Source organism: Aythya fuligula, chromosome 10 (assembly GCF_009819795.1).
Source record: "Aythya fuligula isolate bAytFul2 chromosome 10, bAytFul2.pri, whole genome shotgun sequence".
Taxonomy (NCBI): domain Eukaryota; kingdom Metazoa; phylum Chordata; class Aves; order Anseriformes; family Anatidae; genus Aythya; species Aythya fuligula.
The window spans coordinates 1,850,799-1,876,478 of NC_045568.1; the positions used below are offsets into that span (position 1 = coordinate 1,850,799).

General features: G+C 35.4%; 1 protein-coding gene across 1 annotated transcript in view; it reads right to left on the reverse strand.

Annotated features, from left to right (window-relative positions):
- The window catches only part of CACNA1D (calcium voltage-gated channel subunit alpha1 D), a 189,868-nt gene that overhangs the window by 16,922 nt on the left and 147,266 nt on the right, over nucleotides 1-25,680 (reverse strand). The window contains 10 exon segments of the mRNA XM_032194296.1: nucleotides 170-286; nucleotides 9,930-10,060; nucleotides 15,378-15,479; nucleotides 16,525-16,627; nucleotides 17,810-17,906; nucleotides 18,028-18,155; nucleotides 19,194-19,353; nucleotides 21,122-21,213; nucleotides 22,450-22,515; nucleotides 23,274-23,402. Coding sequence (XP_032050187.1) covers nucleotides 170-286; nucleotides 9,930-10,060; nucleotides 15,378-15,479; nucleotides 16,525-16,627; nucleotides 17,810-17,906; nucleotides 18,028-18,155; nucleotides 19,194-19,353; nucleotides 21,122-21,213; nucleotides 22,450-22,515; nucleotides 23,274-23,402 — 1,125 coding nt within the window.

Sequence of the window (25,680 nt, forward strand, 5' to 3'; positions counted from 1 at the left end):
GATGTTTATTAAATATTTACATTTACAAGTGTTTATTAAATATTTACATTTTCTGGTTTGAGGCTTTTATTATTCTTCTACATTCGGGGATAAACTCATTCTATAAACCTTATATTACATAACACAACATTAACAACATAGAAGTCACAGAGCTGTGTTCTGACATTACTTTATAAACATTCTCCTCCTCCTCTGGATTATTTTCCTCCGGTTCATCATCTTGCAAGTCACAGGATATAGCTCGGCGTATTTCAGGACCGATATCGTGAAGTGTCCTTAGTCCTGCCTAAATCAATCACAATATCATAACATATTAGGAATGCAAATTCTTCTATAGTCACAGACATGTAAAATTACTAAAAAACAGTTAACACATTTTTGTATTCTGATATTCATAGATGATGCATCCTACTATGTCTCTTTACTGTCATTAATAAAAGGCTTGTAGTCCAGTACAGTCCTGCTGAAGTGAAGTGTCCTTATTACCACTGTGTAGATCCTGACTAAAGGACCACTGATGTTTATGGAACCCTACGGAAACAAAATTCATCTTACAAGAAATTATAAGCAATCAACAAGTACTTTAATAAAACGTATTTCAAAAAGATGTATATTTAATGTTAAAAACGTGTTTGCAGCCTGTGTCCATGCAGGAAACACAAGAGGATCTTTGCTCCAGCAATAGCAGTTTTAGCAGAGCTCAGACTGTAAAGAAAGCAGTGAAATAATTCCAGCTCATCTGTGCTGCCCACAGGTACAGATGTGAACCTTCAGTGTAGAACAGAAATCCATCCAGCTACAGCAGCAGGGGCCTCAGCATGTATTGAGAAGGTTCATATTCCTTCTCAAGCCTACTATCAAAAGGAATTTTTAGCAAGAGTGTCTGTGCTAGAACTGCCGAAGAGACCCCTACACATCACAGAGCAAACAGACAGCATCCTTATGCCCAACAATTCCGTGCTTCTGTATGCCTTACCTACTCTGAAAAGATGATATTTTTCCTATTTTAACTCTGGCTGCCACTGTGTAAAGAAAAACAAACAAACAAAAAACCACAACCTTGTTCTCCCCAACTCTTTTTTTTCTTCTCAGGTTCAGAAGAAATCAATTTTTTTTTACCCCTTTACTAGTGCTACACTTACACATATAAAGAGCGTGCATGGCACTTGACACAATCACGATCTAAAAGCCTGATTTATCATCTTTCTGTGCATTTTTGATACAGACGTGAAGGCTGACCAGCCCATTGGGGCACGTTACTTCTCCTGGGGTGGCATGGAGATGTGCTCTGAAACATTTTGCATGTTTCAGAGCACAGACTGAGCTGGAGGGCCTTGGCAGGTACCAGGCATGGCTGGGTCCCATTCCTGCTGCCCATCACACACATTCCTGGGAGCTCGCTGCAGCACTGCACCCAGCTTTTAGACCCCAGTGGGAACAGCCAGTTTGCTGGGGAGCAAAATTGCATTTATGCAGTGTGGGCAACCAGAACCTGGAAAGGGAAGAACTAAAAAGCATTGTATCAGCCTGTGCTGATACACAGTTTCTTGCTCAGGTTTCACTCTACTGGTGTTTCACCTCCTGAAAATGGTGCTTGAATAATCACATTAGCTATGTGAACTTGGCAATTACATTTTCTTCCTCAAGAATGATCTTTGAGAGTTATGTTGTAATAGAACAGGTCTCTAAAATCATTTACTAGGGAGTTAATATGCAACATACTTTTCATGAATGCGCTGTGCTTTTTCTCACTTCCTGTGCTAATTACATAGTCAAGTTTAGCAAGGTTGCTAATGGCATCACTTTGTAAGGTTCTAAAGGGAAGTAGAATTAACACTCCCAGGTACAAATTTCAAAATAGACCAAAGGCTTTAGTATTTATTTAGCAGAGGATTACTACTATATTTTGGTTGCTCTGTCACTAGTGAGAGTAATCACTTACACTTCCAAATCACCGACACTATAACATAAACTGTAGTAAGAACAGAACACAATGCCAGAAGTACTAAAATAAGAAAATATGCATGCAGAAAAATAGCTGATTAGACCTACACTATTGCAGTGAATGTGAGAGATGTAGCAGCCAAATCTCGATTCCCCAGTGTTCCTCATCTTCATCAACCCACCCTCTGAGGCTGAGCACACTGCACAAAATAGAGCACAAAAGCTCTATGCTTTCGGTCAAACCCCAACTCCCTTCAAGCTAAGCCCTTCTCTGAATGCAATGCTCTCAGACAGCAATATTATACTTTTTATCTCTAGCAAAAACTACTAGCTTATGTTCCTGTATGCCAAATTGTGACAAAGTCCCATAAATATATACCTGAAAACTGAGAAAAGGCAAATGTTTGGCAGGAACATATCTAATAATCATGTAATTACATTTCCCACTTCCTTCTGGTATATTTCTTGGTGAATTACTCCCTCTTAAAAAGAATAAATAAGAGCAGGCAGCTTTTATCATCTCATCTCTCCTCAGTAATACTAATTTTCCTGTGACAGACCCTTTGCAATGACAGTCACCAGCAGAAAATTAAAACCTGAATCACAGTATGTAAGAGTACACTTTTCAAAGTGTACTCAAACAATCAGCTTTATTTACTGACATCCAGTACCAAAGCCATAGGTTCTACAAGCAACACCTGCTTGCAGAATTAAAATATCTGTTAGGTTATTTGCTCCAACAGAATCACCCGGATTGACTTTGCTAAGTCTGTCAGTGACTACTCCCATGTACTGCCACATTTTACATGGAGCATTTGAAAAGTATTCTAAGCAATCTATGAATTTTTACAGCAGGAGGGCTCTGCACCATGAGATAAACTCTCATGGTAAGCTCTTAGTGGTGAGAAGACAACCCCTCATTATATCAGTCAACTTCACTGAAGTTGGGCTGATGTAAAAAGGCAGGCACTGGTACTTGTCTGCCAGTAGGAATATCCCTCCTCTGAACTACATTTCAGGTCTTCTGTGAAGATCACAAAGAAATCATGGGCTGATAAATGTTTGACTTTTACCTTCAAGTACTTTAGAAGCAAATCAAAGATCTCTTAAATAAAAAATAATATCACAAAACAACACAAAATCAGACCAACCCTTCCCACATCTTTCCATTAGTTGAAAAGGAAAATAAGGTCCTTCTGATACACATTTTCCCCTGCAATATTGACCAGTTTAGCCTACTCACAGCAAGAACCCTACAGGGACAATGGAACTACGCACTGTCCTTCTGTGGACAGTGATTTACTTGCATTTTTCAGGGAGGAGTGCTTGTTTCTTTGTTCCTACAACTGCTGAAGTCCATAGCAGGCAACTACTTCCCTAAGAACTTCATAAACATTTTGTGTTATATATATATACATATAATGAATCAAGACCAGCCACATTTCTGAGGCATCATAATAAAATGACTTTTTTTTTTTATTTTTTTTAAATGTCAAATTTTAGTGCTATACAGAAACTACTTCCTCACATGGCTTGTCAGAGCTGCAGACGAAAGGAAATCACAGTTAAATCCTTTTTATTTTCCATAAACGGAACAACTGGTAGGAATTAAAGACTGATATAAGACTTTTCATAACATTTCATTTAGTTAGTAATGGTTGCTGAAGGCGTGACACTCTCTGTAGTCTACCTTTTATCCTTTATATCTACTTCTTAAGACAGATTCTTGATTTCTGCAGATTTTCTCCTGTCCAGAGAATTTTTGCCTTTCCTTAAAGGAAGCTTCAAGATTATTTTATGCTATTTCATCAGTAAAAACACCTTTAAAGTTATTCCCTAAATAAATATAAATGTGAATAAGTATAATTTTATTTCCTATTTTTTGATGGTCAAAATATAAATCACATTATTTCAAGAAGCATGGGGTCAGTTCTACCATCGTATGTATGTCTAATATCCATCTCAGCTCACCAGTCTGGAAACTTGCTTGGTTCAAGGTTGTTAAATCAGTCAAACGGATCAGTTTTCTAAGAAAATGCATTAATAATACCAGATTATTACAGAACACACAACTCTTCAGTTCTGTTATCTCTAACTTTCCAACACAGAGTATCATTATTTGCTATTCACAAATATTTTTGCTTAGTGGATATGTGAGTGGAAAAAATAGTGGGTTTTTGTTTTGTTTTTTCCAAAACTGCACCACTGAATTATTCACGCTCTTCTGCAAAAGGACATCTGTTGGTTCTATTCATATTGTTCCATTTTGTTGACATTTCTTTGAAGTAGTGGAATAGAAGAGATACATGCTACTGTATTTGTTTGACTCTAATTCCATTCTATACATTTCACTACAAATTTGCAAAAAATAAAAGCTCTTTCTTATTCAGACATTTTCTCTCCAAAATTTATTTTTGATGCCTTTTTTTTTGTTTAATTTGTTCATTCTAGGCATGGGAAATATGAGATATATCAGACCAATAGTTAGTTATTTCATGACACAGAGTGCACCAAACATAATTACATAATAAAACCAAGCATGTCTTTAAATAGGCTTTCCTCTAAATACACAAGATGACTTCAAATTAACACAATAATTCTGTACAGCTGTGCTTTATGAGGCATAATAGCACCTGCAATGTTTTCAAGATGGCACAAAGCACTAATACATCAGTGCTGTGTGCTAAACAGCAGCTCTAGAGACAATTAGCAATGCCCCCATGTCTGACACAGCACTGAGATGACATGTGTGCCTTTAAATTTAAAGGAATAGAACTGTAGGTGTCCCTCAGTGGTGAAATTGTCATATGATTAATAACTATAGTTCTCAATTGGTCATTCAGAACCTAAATATACTTGAAAAGTATCACATGCCAAAATGCAAAAATATTTAAAAGTCAAATTAAGCATGAAAATATTAAGAAGTTAAATATTTCAAAAAGATTGCTTTTAACAAATGCTAAATAGTTTTAAGATTAATTTTATGCATCTGTAGTATTCATAAAACAGTAGCACCATTTTAGATTCACATTTTATGTTGAGAAGTTTGTGTATAATGCAAGACTTCAGAGTCACAACTTTTAGAAAAAAAAATAAAGGTTTATGAATACTGGAACTGCACAAAGATAATTTTCCCTATATCTGAACTCAGTGTACATCCATTTAGAGGCATCATGCAACCTACACACAGATGAAGTTTGAGCTTATTTTAAGCTGAGTAAACACAACAGTCTAAATAATAAGAATCACAATCACCACAGTAGTTCTAGTCACATAAAACAAACAATTCTCCCTACTTGAGGCATTTTATAGTGATATCATGAAATGGCAGACACTTGTATAATATGCTTCACAGATTTTAGAAGAATGCTGGATAGTTACGCATATTGCTATATAAACTAATTAGATCTGAAATAAAGCATAAACATGAATTCTAAATGCTAATGTCTTAAGAGTTTCAGAGTACTGAAAGTATATGACTATGAAACTGTTCATATGAACTGCTGTATAATGAATGTGATAATGAACACATTTTTAATAGCTGTTTATTTTACAGCAAAGAAAATCAAAAAGAACAAAAAACCACAACAGATGCACTGTCACAGCATAAAATAACCTGAAGGCAGTAAGAATGGAACACAATGCCAGAACTAGTAAAGTAAGAAAATAAGCATGCAGAAAAATATCTAAATAGACCTACGCTATAGCAGTGAACATAAGAGATGTAGTAGCCAAGTCTTGATTCCCCAGTGTTCCTCATCTTCATTGAGCCCACCCTCTTAACACCGAGGCTGAGTGCACTGCTCTACAATGGCACAAAAGCTCCGTGCTTTCGGTCAAACTGTGACTCCTGTGAAGCTAAGCCCTTCTCTGAATGCAACATGAACACAGAAGACAATTAAATTGAACTCGAACAAAGCATATTAACCCCTCAATAGATGCCTACTAGAGGTCTACCTTCTCTCAAGTTTCCTGTAGGGTTGATATTACTTACAATATTTTCATAGATAAAAAGCATAATTAACTTAACCCAAAGCACATTCCCAAGATCAAGTTCAGCTCAATAAATTGAGCTTGTGTCCTTATGATGTGAAGGGAAATATCCATTAACTTTTATTTGCAGATATTAACAAAGTGGATTGTGTGTAAATAAATGTGAAATACAGATGCAAATGTTATATAGTTTAGAGCACACGTTCCCTAGTAAAAAGAGCATCAAATTAATTCATTTACTCTAATTAACAGATGAAAGTAATTAAACCTGATCATGCTTCACTTAACATTTATTTTCACCAGCAATGTGACTACTGTTTGGCTCAATACATTTTTCCATCACCACAAAAAGACATCTCCTAAACTACTGCTACAAATATAATTTTCTGGTTTTATCCCAAGAATGTATTCATTCTAATTGCATAAATATTGATTAATAGAATAAGAAAGGCACTATGAGCAATTCACCCCCAAAGAATTTTGTGTCTCATGTCCTAAAAGTGTGTATAACAACAAAAATGTCAGTAGATAGCTAACGCAAACTGGTCACCTATCATTTGAGAACTAGCTGCTTTTCTTCCCTTCATAAGGACTGAAAACTCCTGAATCTGCAGAAAACATTCTAGCCTGTTGTTGTTCCAAGGAACATCATTATACTATTTCTGAAGATGGTTTCAATGACAATACGCAAGTTTAGACCAAATGCTATTGGTTATAACTTGAAATACACTTTTCTGACTGAGGAGGAATTTGAAACTTCATGGCAAAAAGACTTTACTCAGCAGCCTAAGTAGATAAACTCTGGAGACCCACTTCATGTTTTAGAGTGCTTCCTCTTCTTTTCCAAAGAGCAGCTTTTGTTAGGCTAACTACAAATGCTGCAGCCTTGAGGACAAACTGAGCTATACAGAACAAAAATCACCCTGAATGCAATCACTGCAGGGTAAGAAGGGGAATTCCTGCCTGCTGTAGATTCACAAAGCAAATCTAGTTTTGCCAGGAACTCCATTCCAATGGTCTTACTCAACCCAAACTTTGCTGCTTCTCCCCCTCAAACATTTCTCAAGCCTATTATCAGAAGAAGCCATTGTCTTTATTCCAGTTGTGTCAAGGTTCTGATGCAAAAATGGCAAGGGGACTACCACTGAAATTCTCTTGACACAACAGGCAATTTGTCTCATGTAACCAAATAATATGAAAGCAAAGGGTGAAAGTTTCACATCTTCATTTGTTAAGACTCCTGTCTTAATGACTAAAAAATAAATTAAAATGCTACTCTGTACTTTGTCGCTAATTAGAAGACACTAATTTTACAGCTTCTACACTGTTAGCTATCTTAAATATTCCCAGTTTCTATTCCTTTCTTTCCAGATAAGTTATTTTGGTAGAACATAATATTAATTTTCTTTTCTTACAGTTCCCTTCTTTCTCTGAATGTGCAAAGAGTCTGATACCTTCAGTGATTTATTTACTACACATATCTGGTATCATGAACATTGGCATCTAGGATCCAGCTTTCCTTCTTCTGGAAAATTCAATAAATGCTAACTATAAATGTGTTTTGACTGGAACTGAGAAATGGCAGAAATGAGACAATACAGAGTGAGTCTTACAGACTGGAGCATAAAACTCCAAAAATTCAGGAGACAATATTTAGGCAGTGCCACAACGTGCCTCTTTATGTTTTTCTCCTTCCTCCACTACAGAAATGTGGTGTTAGACAACCTATATTTTTGATTTTGACAGCTGAAGGGATAGAAAAATGCCTGCTATCAAGCCTATATATCATACTCATGATGAAATGCAAATAGAATTGATGGAACAGTTATCAGAACTGAGATCTAATTTACTGTTAGCCCCACTGACCGAGTGAGTCTTCCTGAATAACTGACATTTTTATAAAGGAAGCTAAAATATAATAAGCAGTAGCTTTCTAATATATATATATATATATATATATATATAGGGAAGATTTTATTCCAGAATAAACTCTTCTGACCATATCAATACATCATTTTTTGATTGAGCAAAATTGGTCAGCAAGATAAAGAGAAAAAAATTAACTTGTTACATTTGTTGATAATCTACTTTGGAGAAATAGATACAGGAATCAGAATCATTTAGGTTGGAAAAGACTCTTAAGATCATGAAGTCCAAACATCTAATCCTTTAAATGCCCCATAAGACAGGGCTTTTTTCCAACCATAGGTTTCAGGTTTCTTTGAAATAGCCTTTCTACTGATATTTGGTAGATGAAGCTGAATTATTATTCATTTATTAGAAAGACAGAAGTATAACAGGAAAATGTGGAGAAAGAAAGAAACAACTTCCTATCTACTAGCTTGAATCATGTTATTGCCACAGGAACATTGTTTTAATCAGAAGGAAAACAAAACAAAAAAACAGTTTCCTAGCATTCATGGTGCAATTTTTAGCTGTTCTGAACTGAGAAATGTTTGTCTAAAGACAGAGAAAGTGCTAATTCTTCCCAGTTTCATCTTTCTGTCTGTCTTTGGCATTGAATAGGAAGCACAATCTGATAATAAACAATGGAGCATACTCACATTTGGAAACTCTACTTATTTCTATGCTGTTACATGCACAACTTCAAATACAGAGGTGGAAACCTGTAATACTGTGGCTTAGAACTAATTTTGAGCTCCTTATTACCAAATACTGCTCAAAGTCTGCAAACTCCTTCCTAACAATCTCGTGTCTTTCACTTTCCTCTCAACTGTTTCCAGCCTTTTCCTTTTTAACTCTTCCATTTCCCATGTTATTTCTTTTCTCTCTGATGATGTACAAATATAGCTCACATTGTCCCAGCAAGCCATGTGCTCATACATCAGTAACAAGCATTGAGATGAATTTTTCTCTGCCTATTGTAGAGAAATGCGTGACTTGGAACAGCAAATGTATCAGAGCTCCCGGTAGAGACATTATTAGGAAATATGAGAAAAAAATTGCCCACTAAAGACAGCAAAGATTGTTTTGTTAGACAAAAGAAAAAGAGAAAAAAAAGCAGGATTTTTAACAAAGAAAAAGGTATATGGATTAACACATTCCTCCCCCTTTAGATATTTTCACAACAAAGTCTTCAACTTGCATCAGAAAGGTTAAATATCTTTACAGTTTGTAGGAATCCAGCCAGCATTAACTGCAGTTTGTTGAGACATAATCCAATTAAAATGATGCAGTGTGTGATATATGGAATTATTTGAGGGCAGCCTTCCATCTGCATGTTTCAAAGTTCATAATGCCAAGGGTATCACTGGATAAAAATATTCAAAATATAACCTTCAGATCATTTATACTCTATGGACTGCTTGCGGCAGGCTTTCCAAAAAACAGATGGCCAAGTAGTACTAGTCAATCTATTGTCCTGGGTTCCATTTAACAGCTTGGTTTAAGAGACAGGCATTAATATAGCATGCTAATATTACTTCGTACAGAATATATTGATGGAAGTGAAGTTCAAAATGTGCAAACATTAAAAATGTTAATAAGAACTTATTTCACCAGTAACCATGAATGGAAAAGAAAAAGAACAATGAGAATTAGGAAGCAAATACCATATAAAAACATCTTTATTATGAGGTAATACCTGTTAGGAAGTTACCTGAGAATTGGCTTATAACATTGTCAGAACGTAAGAAATTGAACGGTTGGAGTAAAACGACAAAAATGATAGCTCAGAACTTCATTTATCTGATTTTACTTCAGCAACTTTAGACTTGGATGTATCAACTATACTTGTTGAGGAATTTTATAATTGTTGCTACCATTTGAGTAATTCACAGAGAATAATTTATTGCACTTACCTTGTTATAGAGAGAAAAGCAGGGTTACGTTTTACTTTTCTGATGAACAAGGGCCAAAAGAGTCCCAGCTAAATTAAATCGTTGCAGCACTGCACAATCATCAATATTCATCTACCTGGTATTTCAAGTAAGCTCACAAAATAGTTAGTTAAAATGTAAAAACAAAATCACCTGCAGAGCAATCGTGGTATTCTTCGCAGGATATTTCCCCACCAGTCCTTGTTCTTTGCGTTTCTTGAATTTCCTAAAGTAGTCCTGTATCAGGAAGGTGGCATAGAACTTCCCCACGGTTACCTCATCATCTAAATGAACAGACCAGACAGATCTCTCCCAGGTCAGCACATTTGTCAACAGCCTGTACACTCATATCTGATTTGGGGGAAAAAATGTGATGGGTGCAATAGGCGCTATGATTTCATCTTACAGTAATGGAATCTGTAACTATCTTAAAGCAATGTTTTAGCAAGCACTTTAGGCTCAGTCAGGTAGGTGAACGTGTCCTTAATAAAGAAGGAAATACAATACTTTACCAAGTCTCATGTACTTCTAGGTAAGTTCATGTAAGTTTCTAAAAAAAACATAAGCATGTTTATACGTTCATAAAAGCTGAAAGATTGGCTTTAGTTACTTGAAATAAATGGATTAAAATAAGAGCTACTGTGACTTACACATGCTTATAAGAGTGACTCTCTATAAGAAAAAGGTCTTGCTCATAACATATTTCATGTTTTTTTTTTTTTTTTTTTTTTTTTTTTTTAATTCCTGCTGAGCCAAATTTTCTTAGTGTATCAATATAGTATTGTTTTAATTACACAAGGACTTTGGTATCTTTACAGGCTGCTTTGCTATGCACTTTTTTTTTTTCTTTTTTTTTTTTTTTTTTTAATTGGTGTCATATCCTCACTATAACAGCTGAACATCTTCCACTTTGAATTTGGTCAGTGTTACTGATACTCATGTTGGACCGTATCTTCTGCTGTCTTATTGTCACCCAATAAGGCTGATTCTGGAGTAAAATCTCACGGATTTTACAATTTCACTTATTTTCTGTGAGGCTCTTGTTTAAATGAAGATTTGGTCCTTAGTCACCTCCTAGAAAATGATGATAAGAGTAAATATGAAACAGACATGTTGCTTTCCCACATTATTGTATCATATAAGGTCTGATTTGCTGATAGATAGGAAAATAAGTTGCAACAGTTAATTTTGCACAGTTCAAAAGATACATAGATAGCCAGTGCAGTAAAAAATAGATTTTTTTTTTTTTTTTTTTTACAGAGTCACTGTTGTGAACCAAATCCGAATTTCCAGTTTTCAAAGTTCAACAACAGGTACCTTATGACAATACTGAAATCTCCTGGTTCACAGCATGTAAGTACTTTGTGTCTGTTTTATGAGTCCCATTCAATTGTTCAGCTGTGGAAGTTGATGCCTTGATAAGTAATGCTTGCCAGAAAACTAGAAATAGTTTTCTATTTAAAAACATTGCTTTTGTTCTCACACATTTCTTTCCCCTAGAGTTACCTGGCACAAAGTTATCTTTTTCCCTTTCTGCTTCCTACTCTCTGGAGTTTAGCAATATGTAGAGCCAGCCATTTGCAACATGGTTACTAGTTGGCTAGTACTGCACATGAAGGAGGAAGTACTTTAGTACTGGAAGGGCTATGTATTTTAGGTGTCCAAGTTCTCTCCACAGTTATAGCCCACATCCCAGTGGACAGTAAGCTCCTACCATTCTGGCTACCCTCGTTGTGTCAGACAGGTGCTTAACACATCTCAGGATCTGGGTTACAACTTTGTGACTTGCTTGGCTGAATGCAGAAAATCTTATGTGCTCAGATACACTTTAAACACGTTTGATAGAAAGTACAGGCTTTTTTGTTGTTGCTGTGTTTTTTGTTTGTTTGTTTGTTTTAAGTTTTATGTCATTTGCTTTGTGCATACTTTAACTCTAATGGAGATTTAGTAGACTTGATGTTTTTGCTTGTTTCCTGTTGGTTTGTTTTGTTTTTTACATATGAGCATATCTTCTTAAGCGTTTTCCCTGTCAAGTAATTTTTTTAAAATGATTGTGATCTAGTGTAATATCATACATTAACATTTGATTAAAACAGTCTCCTTGTGATTTTGCATTATCAATTTTACGTCCCAATGTATCTCACTAATAATAGCACTTTTCCCTGTAATATGACAGCTTTTGCTAATTTAAATTTCAGTAACCGTTTTTTCATGATGTGATGAAGTGTCAGTAAAAATGATGGGGAAATCCAATTCATATGTAATACTATTTAAACTTATTTTTATCTCTGTGACACAATCTGTCTCAAAATGAATCCTCGCCATTCAAAATAAGCTCCTTCCAGAATTCACAGGATGCATTTCATTATAATGTCTGATCTGGGTTGTGTGCATGTGAGAAAGCATGACAGGCTCTAACTTCAGAAAAATTGTACCAGGGATGTATCCTCCCAGCATTTTATTGTCTTTAGAGGTATCAAAGCAAAACCAATTATAATAATTGCCTTAAAATATCTTGTTTGGAAGACCAGTCTGTTGCAGGAAATGTTTCTACTTGTTAATGAGTCTGTTCTGCCAAATCCTGACATGTCTTCAAAGGATGGGGTCCCCCCAGTTCCTACTAGGAAATAGCAGGGACTCCGTAGCTCACAAGAAAAGCTCATCAGTGTACTGATTCAGTCTCATCAGTAAAAAGGTTTTTAATTGACTCCCCAAATCTAATTTCTAATCTTTTTGTGAACGTTCACTTTGAAGTTCATCTGCAATCTCTCTCAGTAACTCCTCAGGAAACAAGTCTTCTATTCAGAAGAGTTCTCTTATAAAGTAGATAACCTAAACTTGCCTTCCCTAGTTTAGCTGTATCCATTAATTTCTGCAATGTATTCTTGGTCAATCTCCCCCAGTAATCCTTTCTCTATCTTCTATATTATTTTGTTTCAAGTATTTCAACAGAACTTTTAAGGAAGTGATATAGCAAATGGCTCCTAGAAAGAACAAGCACATAGAAGTGACAGACTTGATATAACATAGACTACTATGGGTTGCAGTTAAAGTGTGTCTCAAGACAGGCTATGACTACTGACTGTACCTGAGACGACAGTAACTCCAAAGTCTCAGTATGCACAAATAGAGGGCCCTATTGATCACTGTCGACATAAACCAATTTTTTATTAGTATATTAGATGGATGCATTACCAGTTTCCTGAATCGTGCATGTCAAAGTCTGTTTTTACAAACAAGATGCACATGTAATTCACAGGCACAGTCAGTTGTATTGCAGACAGGTGCACACAAAAACTGAAGCTTGGCCAAGGGGAGCCATCCTTGACTTTGTTTTTTGAGTAACACACATAAAGCCAGATATGGACAGGTAGGGAGGCAGCTAAGCATAACTGACCACAGTATGGACAGATCTATAGTTACAAATAGGGACAGCAAAAGGAATCATTTCAGCAGGAAGTTTTTGGAAGAGGGCAAAAAAGTATTAGGCAGGATTAAATGGGTTTGCAGGTAGAGACCGGGGAGTTTAGAGAATAGAAAGCAGTTGAATCTTTAGTGGGTTGTATGCCTTTCTCTTACTATGTAGTCTCCTAAGAATATTAATGCGTTCATACATTCAGGCATTTGACTTTCATTCTATGCTTTTGCAAAACAGTTTCAGTTTTCTATACTGAAAATCTGTTGCTATCTATTAACAGTTTAATTCAAGTATAGTAATGAATTATTTAACCAGTATTTAGCTAACTGTCTGCAGAGAAAAAGTAAATTGAAAATTTTAAGGACTTCTTAAATCTTAAGGACTTCACAATATGTTCTAGTTTATATTGGACCACTGAAGACATAGCGTCTTTTATCATTCAAGCAATGATCCAGATTTTCATCCTTCTAACTACAGTGAAGAGCTATATTTGCGGAATAAATATTAGCAATGAATTTTAGTATAGCTGAAAGTAAATATGCAGCTTACATTCAGCAATGAAATGAAGCTGAAGTTAACGGTGAGTCACTATGTAAGATTAGTTCTAGGAATGTAATCCTTAAAGATTCTTTGTCAGATTGGTTTAGGCAGGCACAGCTCACTATTCTGAAGCATGCATCTCTATTTCAATAAAAAATGTAGGGGAATAAAGTTGGCAAGAGGCAACACTAATTCCATGCCACCACCCTGAAACAGAATTGCTTCAGAATATTCGGAAAGACTCATAGTTGAAAGGAACAGAGGCTGCAGAAAAAGCTCAAGCACATAGTTACAACAATAACAAAGCAATTAATCTATGCCATGCAAGCACTTAGGTGTAAGGCTAAAAACAACAGAGTAGAACACCAAAAAAACTTGTTTTAAATGTGCAGTATCAGTTCCCCTTTGGATAGTCAAATTTGCTAGATTTTTGTATCAATCCCCAGAAGTAGCTGGCAGCCACCACACCAATAGCAAGTGGCTCCCTCCAGCGACAAAGCTAATGCTGCTTCTTGGGTCATGCTGAACAGCAGTGCAGCCAGCATGCTCTTTCTCCCCTAGAGACTGAGAGTATCACCTTCAGAAAGGGATCAGCCTCCACCACCATCGGGCCTGGGATCTTGAGTCTGCTTCCAAACCTGAGTCTGATCAGTCTTGAAAGCTGCTGTAACACTATAAAAGTACAATAAACTACAAAAAAGACCAGATGATTACAATGGATCTGTATATTGTCTGGATATATACAGCCTGGGTGTGGATAACACAGTGCAACAGATCCTGCACCTTTAAAACTTGAAAAAGCAAGTAAAATGTCACCTAAACCTACACTACAGCATATTAAGAAAAACGTATATATTGAAAAAGGCTAAATATATATATTTCAACATATATATATTTAAAAAAGAGATATAACAAATATTTGATGCCATTTTATAGCACATAAGAGTAAGTAATATTCGTGCCTTGAAGTTCTTGCAAACGTATCAGTATGATAACAATCTAGATATTTATTTACAAGGGCCATATTCATACCTCAGTCATACTGGCATAAATCCAAACCAGTTCCATTACCTGTTGACTATGAACTGCTCTGGTTTATACTAGTCTAAGATAATTTAGCCTTTTGCTTTACCAATTTAGCAAAATACATATATATATATATTTAATCTTGCATTTAAAAATTTTTAGTTTTCTCCCAGAAGTATTCAACATATATGAGGATATAAGCTAAAATGTAGTGTACATTGACAAGCTTAATTAGTAAAAAAAAAAAAAAAAAGTTATTTTGCTGAATGCACTGAAATCAAACTAACTTTAGTTTATTTTGCTGAATGACTTGAAATTAAGACTGAATTTATCTCTAATAAGGTTTGTTTTGTTTTGTTTCCCCGCAAGAAAATAAGCATTAAATGCATCTTCCTCTCATTCTTTTTAATCTAAGGAGTTTGTGTTAATCAGTCATATATTTATTATCTAGTGTAACAGGATATAATGGTCTCTGCATTTATTTTGCTATTATTGTTTGTTGTACTTTAATGACATTATAATTTCAAATTTTAGTAATTTTATTTCTTTGGTTCCTAGCAATCCACAAAGACCAAAATGCACAGAGAATAGCATATTGCAAAATCTATCACACTAACCGCCAGCTGGAGGGACAACTTGGTCAAGTAATTTCATGCTTGTTTTCTTCCATATTTTCTTTATAACTGCCCTAAGTTCTTCATTTGCTTGCTCTAGGTTACCTGTGGCAATGAAATAGAAAAACAAAAGATGACCACTATGTTTCAAATAGCTGCAATGAATGATCCTTGGATATTAATTAGCTGTTTACATATAAAGACTGTGATAAAGACTGTTAGCAGCAGGCTAAGGTATGTGAAGTATCAGACAATAATACTGCAGTAATCCAAGAGAAGAGTGTAAGAGAGAACTCCTAGGGGCTTTCAAAGCAGTCCCTGGAGTACTTCAGAAGTCAACAGTAATTTACAGATCTTGGTTCTGCTCTGTCACTGCTTAATACCTTCTGCCTAAATTGTGCAGAACATGACAAATTGTTCTTTACAAGCCACTTCCTTCCTGATCCAAAGCTGACCTCTTTTTTTTTTTTTTTTTTTTTTTTTTTTTTTTCTAATCATAGGATTTACTCAATTGTGCAGGCATGCAATTTCAGGCATCCAACTACTGAGCAGTTTTCCCATGAAGTGCTACCCTAACCCAGAGAACAGCAGAAGAAATTGGAACAGGAAAAAGTAAAAGACAGTAAAATAATGAAAAAAAAATATAAAAACAAAAAGCAAAATTCCTCAAAACATACCATAATTTTAAAACCTTTTCCCTTTGTGATGTAAATGACAGAAATTCATTCTACACAGTCAGAACTGGTCTCCATCAAACCAGTGATGTCACTTTCAAGTGTGCAGAAGCTGCAGTTGCACTAATGTGGGATCTATGCACTGACTTAAAGAGCAGTGAGGAAGGAACATCTTGGTCATCCAGAGAGGGGAACTCATTCATTCCTTGCGCTAGAAGTCCTGTTACATCACTGCTGAATGTTTCTATCTGAGCAGATGAAAACATGTAATATTTTCTGATATTACTTGGGCTTTGATCTCACTACCTCCTTCTTTCATTTTCTCACGAGTCATTCCTAGCAATAGTGATTCCTAGCAATCCATGATCCAAAGTCCAATAAAATCCACTGAGACTTAGGAAGCCTTATTCATTTCCCACAAAATGAATTTTTCTTCATTGTACTTTCTGACAAGACTTGGCAGGTAAAACCCTTACCTTCTGTTTTTATCTTTAGAGCAGTCCTAACCAAAGCAAACAAAGTAGCATTGAACATGACGGTTCCATCACTGTTCAGTGGCATATTCATGGCTACTAACCTCTGTGAAGGAGAAAAGAAAACTGTTCAAAAAATCAAACCCCTGTAACATTCATTTCTGAAAAGCTGACATAATCAAAGAATAATATACACTGAGAGGAGTAAAAATTCTGTAACTTTTCAAAAAACATTGAGCCTTCTATCCAACCTGTCTATAATAAACACCCAATACTGCTTATTTCTGATACTAATCATATGTATGCTTCTACAAATGATAAGACTGCCCAATAGTTTTCATAGGTAATTTTTATTGAGCTAATCTGCAGACATTGAAGCAGTATCAGGGATATATGCAGTTATTCAAAAGCATGCACTCCAGTTGCACTCATGTTCCAGGCTTCCCATGGAGTGCTCCAGCCTCATGCTCCATGAAGAACCACAGCACCAGGTCTGGCTTACATAAACTGATTCATTTCTCAGGTGACTCTTAAATAATGCTGTGCATCTTTTACACTATCTACATAAAATTAGTGCGAAAGTGATTTTCTTCTTTGGATTAGCCTCTTCATTAGAATTCCTTAAATAAATTAATAATTGTTAATCTCCTTTGCGTTGCTTTTCAACTTTTATATTACAATGTCATTTATCCTCATCCAGATTACACACTGTGCTTAACAAGTTCTACTTGAAATATCTGCTGATTTTCAGTCTTCTCACTTCTGGACACTGTTTGGACATTGTTATTCATTTCTTATTCATATTCATTTCTCACAGTCTACACCCTTCAAACTCAGATCTATGTTTCACATGCAGCAAACATTTCATGAACGCAACTGTAAAAGTACTGTATCAAAACTTAATTGTGAACTAAAGTAAACTACCGTCCTCTTCTCCCTGGGACTAAAGAGAAACCAGAAATACCACTGGGTCACCAGCAATGCTGGTCTGAGGTATCTCATATATGCCACAATAATAGAATGATAGATTTACAGACCAACTCCTTTTATTTTCATGCTTTGTAAAGAATTTTATGTTGACAAAAGCTACTTAAATGGGTACACTGAAGGAAATGACACTGCTTTTGCTGCTTTAAGTTAAACCTGCATAAAACTGGGAAAACCCAAGTGGAGGACACCTTGTGAATAGACAGGTGTACTGTGCATACAGAATACACATCTGGCAGAATTGAATGAATGAATGAATACCTGTTAAAGAAGCCTACAAAGGAAATAGGGTAAAACCTACCTTGCAGGCCACTCGGTGAGGGCATAATTTGCCAAAACCAAGTGGTGGCTGAATGCGTCTCAGTAACGTAACCACATCAAGATGCTTTATTCTTCCCCTAGAAGCAACACATATCAATTACCAAATACCAAATATGCATGCATTCTCAAAGAATGTACTATGCTCTGCTTTTACTGTTTTTATCAGATGAATCTTACCAGAGAAATGCTTTAACTTACTTTGCCTCAGGGTCGTATTCTGACCATATCCTTTTGAACTCATCCAAATGATGTGGACCCAGGATGGACCAGTCACGTGTCAAATAATCAAAGTTATCCATAATGACAGCCACAAATAAGTTTATTATCTAAAATAAAATAAAATAAAATAAAATAAAAAATAAATTAAGAACACAGATCTAATTGAATTTTTTGGAAATACAAATATTTCCAATAAATAACTTTATAAGGTAGGAGCTTTAGAATTCAAATAAGTCAATAAATAATGATTTTTGGCAAATACTATTGAATATCACAAAAAAATACTTGCTGACCATTTAACTGCTTAACTGGAACTATCAAGCAATCAAATGAGTGTGGTTCTGTTGTATAATACTCAGTCTTTGACATAGGCTTTTGAATGTTTTTGCTTCTCTTCCTTGACTTGCCAGATCAAAGAATGGATCCAACACGTTTGACACTGTATAGATTTCAGGAAACACTTTTTATATTTACAGGTTTCACTGATATGACATTGAGACTTCTGCCTATGTTTCATCAACATAAAAGATGACACAAGAGAAGGGGTATGTTTACAGTGGTCCAGGATTCTGTTTGACCAATCTCCTTTTGCAAGGAGAACAGTACTGAGAACAGAACAAATCAAGCAGCTTAGCCAAGACACCTGCAATGAGGAAAAAAGGGATTTTTGCAGATTGTTTTAGAGCAAATAATTCATTATGCCATCATTAGGAAGAAAGTTTATAGTTTGCACCTTGCGCACCACAGTCTGAGCACACTTTATAGAGACACATATCCAAATTCTGATAAGTTTATATAATACTCGTAAGTCAAATGAACTGCAGATTCATTATTAATGAATATTTAATGACATTATTGAAAAATGCATTAAATAGTAGCTGATGAAAGGAAGGTTAACAGCTTTCAAATGTCCAAGGAACCATTTCCTGTACACAGGGAGGCCTGTAGTCTGAAGAACATCTTGTGAATTTATTAGCCTTCAGTATAAGATACAGGATTTAGGAGTGTGTATGAAAAATACAACCTTGCAAAAATATTTTAGCGATAGGATTCTAAATTCTTCTCTGACCCTACTACTCTTTTAGTTGAAAATAAATTTAAAATGTTAAAACTTATTTCTGCTAATAAGCACAAGCCGAACTCACCAAAAACGCACAAAGCATGTAAAAACTGATAAAATAAATGATGGCAAAATTGCTTCCACATGTGTATTCTTCCCCTGGATTATAATCAGATTCTGGATCACAGCGTTTTCCAGGCAAACATGCCAGCATGATTTCCTGCCAGGCTTCTCCAGTTGCACACCTTCATAAGGTCACAAAGAGAATTAAGTATTATTTGATCAAAATGAAGTAGAATGTATTAATTTGTTACATTCTGATAAAATGTTTGGAGCTGTACATGCACAAATGTGAAGACAGGCCTCAAACTCCTCAAAGCAGAAATTAATTAGAAATTACAGAGCATGTTTCAGAAATGAAAAGTTTAGATCTGACACTGCAGGCAATTTTATAAGGTACAATAGCACACCAGAAAGGCTCACATGTAAAAATTTGAACTCCAAACTGTCATTTACAAGTTAAATACCTATTGCAGTGGGGTTGTAGTGTATGGAAGGGGAGTTATCGTATAAAAAAAAATGTAATAAAAGTTAAAAGTAAAAGTTGAGTTGCTTTTTTCTCTCCATGGCTGAGAAAATGTTTCTCTCTTATTTCTGCTGTTGCCTTTTTTTTTCTTTTTTCTTTTTTCTTTTTTCTTTTTTTTCATAGTCGGGTAATGCTTGTATACACACCTGAGATTTCAAATACTTAAAAACAACCACTTACCTATGACCTAGTTGCAAAGGCAAGTCTTCACATGCATAAAGTGACTTAGCTCTCATTGGGACTACAGATACAGAGCACTGTAGCTGACTACAGATGTTAAACCTATGTGATTCTAAGTTCATTTTTTCAGTAACACACTCTCTCCCTCAGCTTATATAACCTTCAGCTTATTATCTGGGGATAGTCAATCATCTTATGCAATATGATAAGAATTTTTCCACAAGGCAGAACTGGAAAATGATTTGGGGTTAGTTTACTATTTTTATTTCCCTCCCAACATTCCAAAAGTTTTATTCCAAGCTTTTCTAAATTAAATAATGAAATCTGAGATAAACATCCAAAGCAATTTGAGAGCAATGAACTGAAAGAAGGGGTCATCTGAGAACTGTATTTTTTGCTCAGATTTTTAAGTAAATTGTTTTTAACAGAGAATAAAGTGTACTTTTGAAATGAAATAAGGCTGTCTATGAATTATTGATCTATAATGTGTTTTGCATATGCAGATGTTCTGCATATCTCATAAACAAATTCAGTTTTGGCTTAGATCCATGGTGAATGTGGAAGAATTGTCACATCTGAGGATACATTTTGGTTGAGAGTCAAGTAACAAGCAATGCAGAAGGCCTAGATGAAACCACAGCACTCCTGGCAAAGGTTTACCGTTTTCTCAAGCTCTCTACTGATGAAAATTCCATAATCCCCCAGGATCATTTACACCAAGGTTTAGCTATTTTTATTATCAGTAGGTTTTTCCTATTCATATCTCCCTTCTGCGAGCTACACCCCACTACTTCTTGACATCTCTTTGGAAAATATAAAGAACAGTTCATTGTTTTCACCTTTGCAACAACCTTTCCTTTTTTATTATTTTATTTTATTTTTTTTCATACCATCATGCTAGCTTGCCTGTGCTTCCACAGAATAAAATAAGGGCAAAGTCTTTTTCACCTTCCCCAACACCTGCAGAGAGCCATCAGCGCTGACTATTTAGGCTCCACCTGAAGACAGTTCCTCCACAAATACACTGTTCCGTAATAGATGTAATGACTTTGGGCCTGCAGCACCTGATTAGAGCCCTGGTGTGCCAGTGGACACTCAGCATACATAGTAGAGAGTACATGCTTGTTATAGGAAATTGCTTCTTACTTGCAGACACATTTTGAACAAATCCACAGAAGAAGGGTTACAGACATTTCTTACAGACCACTGAAATGTGTTGCATTAAGTAAGAGTTCATGTTTACTCACCTGAAGAGGAGCAGCACGGCTTGGGGGAAAGTCTGAAAATTGTTGTTTCTGTTTATTTGATTGTTGTCCCTCATGGCCACTTTTCCAAATACCTAAAGAAAAACAGGATTTTGACTTTCATCCTAGCGACCTGTACTGGGAGAAACTATAGCCATTGTAGTCTAAACTAGCTTCAGTATATATTAAAAGTACTTTCACAAATGTACTAACTCTTTTGAGTAAGTCATGAGATTTTTCCTGACAATATAAATGCAGTAAATATATCGCAACTACAAGATAATTGTTCATTTTAATTTGGCATCATTAAGTCATTATAACACTAATACCTTTTCTTGTATTGTAGGTGACAAAATATTTGCTTTAGACTGGCACCTAGAGTCCTCGAGTAAGATTAAAACCCCACTGCAACAGATATTGTGCATACCTGTAGTAAGAAATAATTGCTGTTCTGAAAACCTTGAATCTAAACAGGCACATTAGATGCAAAAATTGAAGCCAAAGCATAGAGTCCCAGCCTGAGCATTTTGTCCCAGCCAGAGACGGAAATTAGTTCATTTCTCCAAAATTAAACTGCAATTCCTTGGTTGCAAGACCATTCTTTTTCCTCACATTAATACACTGACACAGTAAGGGCTGTTATTTCATTTTGAGAGATTAAGGTCACTGTGCTCTGTATACAAGCTGCTGGACTGTAAGGATATAAGCTCTCTTCAGATTAAAAAAGAAGATTAAGACTCAGGAAGCAAATCTACACTCCATATCACGTTTCCTCATCTCATCATGTTTAATTAGGGCTTCCCTTTGAGTTGGTTTGGGAACCTTACAACTCTGAGATCAAAAGAAAACCTTTTTCTAATCCTCAGCTAGATTATTTTCCTTGTTCTAAACAAGGAAAATAATTTCCTTGTTCATTTCTCTCATGGAAGACAGGAGAAGAAAAAAAAAAAGCCAGGATTTTAATGCCATATTCCCAGAACAAATCTGGGAATAAAGTAAAGAAGCCATGCATTCTTTCATACATTCATGCACAGGAAGAATAAGCCTCACAGTATACAAAAGAGGAATGGCTCCCCTCAGCAAATGAAGATACTAGAAGCTCACACCCAGTTCTTGTTTATCTTTTTGGAGTTTCTGATTGCCAAAATCATAGCCAATAAAAGGTTTCTACATTACTCTTAAAGCTCTGCCTCATACATAGCACCACTATCAAAGGAACATTTCAATAAGCACTTTGGTCAACCGGTCTCAAAGAAGCCAACACTGAGCTTTTGTTTAATACTAAGGAAACAAACAAACAAACAAGCAAACAAACAAAACCCTATAATTACCTGCATTCCAATGACAGCATAGATGAAGAACAGCATGGCTATCAGAAGGGCAACATAAGGCAGAGCCTAGGAAAGGGACAGGTGCATTGTCTTTTAATAATTTCACACCATAATTTCAATTTACATTTACAAAATAATTTCTCTGTATGCCATAGGTCTTCCCAGCTGTTTTCTTCTTATGCAAGTGCATAAAATGTTATTACCTGTCATTCTTAATATTCTGCCACATATAATGAACATGAACTTCGTTATATTTTAAATTACTTCTGCCAGTAATCCAGGGGGAAGAGCCATCTTTACCAGTTTCAGATTTTATTTTCATTACTACTTCTGACAACACAAATGTACTTCCCACTATACTACATTAACTTCACATTCTTCAGAATTTTCAGGAGACAGGATTGAAATATCTATTTGCTACACTTATGAAATCAGTTTTATACAAACAAAAGATTGAATTTCTCTTTTGTAATCATATAATAAAAATACATAGAAGTAAAAGACCTGTGTGTGTCAAACCTGTAATTTTTTTAAATTATTTTCACAAAAAATCCTTTTTAGACATACCAAATAATTTCTTATGAAGTATTGTAAAAATCTCATTGTAACAGTTAACATCATATGACAAAGAATGACCCTTGGTCTCACTGAATTAACTGGCAAAGTTTCTTTTAGCTTTAACATGCAAATGAATTTAGAAATGTAATTACTGCTAGCATGAATTTCAAAAGAAATGTTATTTGCACTCTACAATGCATTATATCACAAAAATTGGTATGTAAATAGTTGTAATAATTAAGCAACTTTAAATAAATTTTGCTAACCTGAAATGACTTAATAAATGTCCACAATAAAGTTCTGATCCCTTCTCCTCTGCTAAGCAGCTTCACCAACCTCATCACCCGGAAAAGACGGAAAAAAGTGATGGAGATTCTAGCGCTGTCTTCGGAGTTCTGAAGAGTATCATGGAGAAGTCAAACCAAATACAAACTCAAACATGCAACACTTCCAGATAAACAACATCAAATGCAAAGGTGGAAGAGGTAAGATTTGAAAATGTATCTTGAGGACCTTTTCACCTTGATAAGAATGATATGAAAGGAAAAATTACATGCTAAAAACACAGGACCTGTAGAAATGCTTCACACATCACATGCATTTCCAAGTTTTCTGGTTTGTTAATAAGGATCATGTTGGGTTTGTTTGTAGTAGACTTCAATAGTACATTGACAACAAATGCAAACCACTGCATACACCTTTGTAGTAGGACAGTTATGAAAAATACATAAAAAATTGGTGGAAAATAGAGACATGGTAAAAAGAATAAACTCAAGTAGAGGTAAAACCACCGGGGTCAGTTTACTAATCTTACCCCAGACTCATCAGTTGTGACTGTTTCAGTTGGCTTTGGCTTTAAGAAATTAAGAACATTAAATATTAAAATCAAGTAAAAGATCAAAAAATCAGCTTCACCATAAACAGAAGGAAGGACATTTTTCACTTCTAAACATAAATGAACATCTTTCAACTCAATGTACTCCTGGAACAGAACATTAAGTACTTATTAAAACCTTCCCTTAGCATTACACATTGGCTGACACACTAAAACACTGTTGGTGGCTGATATTAAATCTGCTAGTATAGAGCATGTTTAAGAGAATAAATGTAAACTAAATACAAAATAAAATGCCTACTCCCATGGTAAGCCAGTCAAAATTAGACACAAATTTCCATGGTTGTATGAAACTGTGGCAATAAGCCTTAAGTAAAACTCAAGAACAAAGCTTTGGGGTCAAACTGGCTTTTCAAGGTCCTTTTTCCAATGTGCTTCTCTTCAAAGTTGATTACTCCATCACTGGAACCTAACCATATTCAACAAATTGTTGTTGTATATCACATCAGGAGTTCATTTAAAGCAAAGTAATACACATGAGTTAATTTGTTCATTGATGAGCATCAGGACAGGCAGGCTTAAGAAGGACAGATTTTTCACTCAGCTGAAGTGGCAGACAAACATTTTTAGCACAGTAACACAAAAGCTAACTCTCCCATGGGGGTGCCAATGAGAAGGCAAAATTTGGAGTCTCTCATCACCCATAAAGTACCTGTACGTTTGAGCTGATATAGCAGGATTGGGCATGGAGAAAGGGCTTCAGGATTTAATTGACCTCTTTGAACAGATCTGTACAACCCGCATGAGCTACAGGTAGGGGAGAGAGGCATACCAACGTCTTGTTCAGAGCTAAACTCTTCTTCACTCCTGTGAAGAAGAAACTCACTTCTCTTTTTAAAATGTCTCTGTCCATCTTTGGAGAAATTGTCCCAATATACTAAATGGCCAGACAGGCAAATCAGCTATCAAAGCTTACAGGACCACATGTCTATGCTTGCTTGTGCATGGACAGATTCACTGCAGCTTTTTCAAAACTGAATGGAAAAGTCTTTAAAAACTTTATAGCACTACCAAAAATGGAATTTGGGAGGTTAGATCCAAGTGATGGCTCTTACTCTCTTGTCTAAAATGTACACCTTTTTCAAGTGGCACTTCTCAACAATTAGGGTCACATGCAGTAACCGTGATGCCTCCCCAGTGCTGCTTCCAACACACTGAGGATACATCGGGCACACTTTCAGTGCCGCACTTTTCTTTGAAACAGAGTAAGATCTCAAGCCTTGCTGTTACCTAGGATAAGACCCAGAAGAAAAGAAGGGAACAGAGAGCAGATGAGTCTTTTGAAAATACTAACAGTATATCATACAAACATACTATGGTAAAATAATGATAACAACAACAATATAAAAGGTAGCACTTTCCTGAATCCAGATCATTAGCAGTATTTATTAAAAGACTAATTGTTTTATTTGTTACTTTTTTTCAAAACATATATAATGAAGAAATCAAAAGTGGCTAAAAAACGAGATAAAAATAACCATTTGTTGAACTATATGCAATCTCTATATATGCATTACTGCCCTGCTAGGATTTCAGTATTTTCTGAAACAGTTCTAAAACTGTTTTAGGGTTTATTAATAAAGCAAGGCATTAATGTTAACAAAGACCCAGATCTCATCATTAGACTTTAGTTAACAGACTTCAGTAAGTTTGTAAAATCAGCTATCATGTCTAAGCTTTGTAAGCACTTGTATAAAATACATATAAATAAAATGCTGTCAATAAAAGAGAGTTGCTGCATTAGAAATGCCCTGCGTATTTCAATAATTTGAAATAAA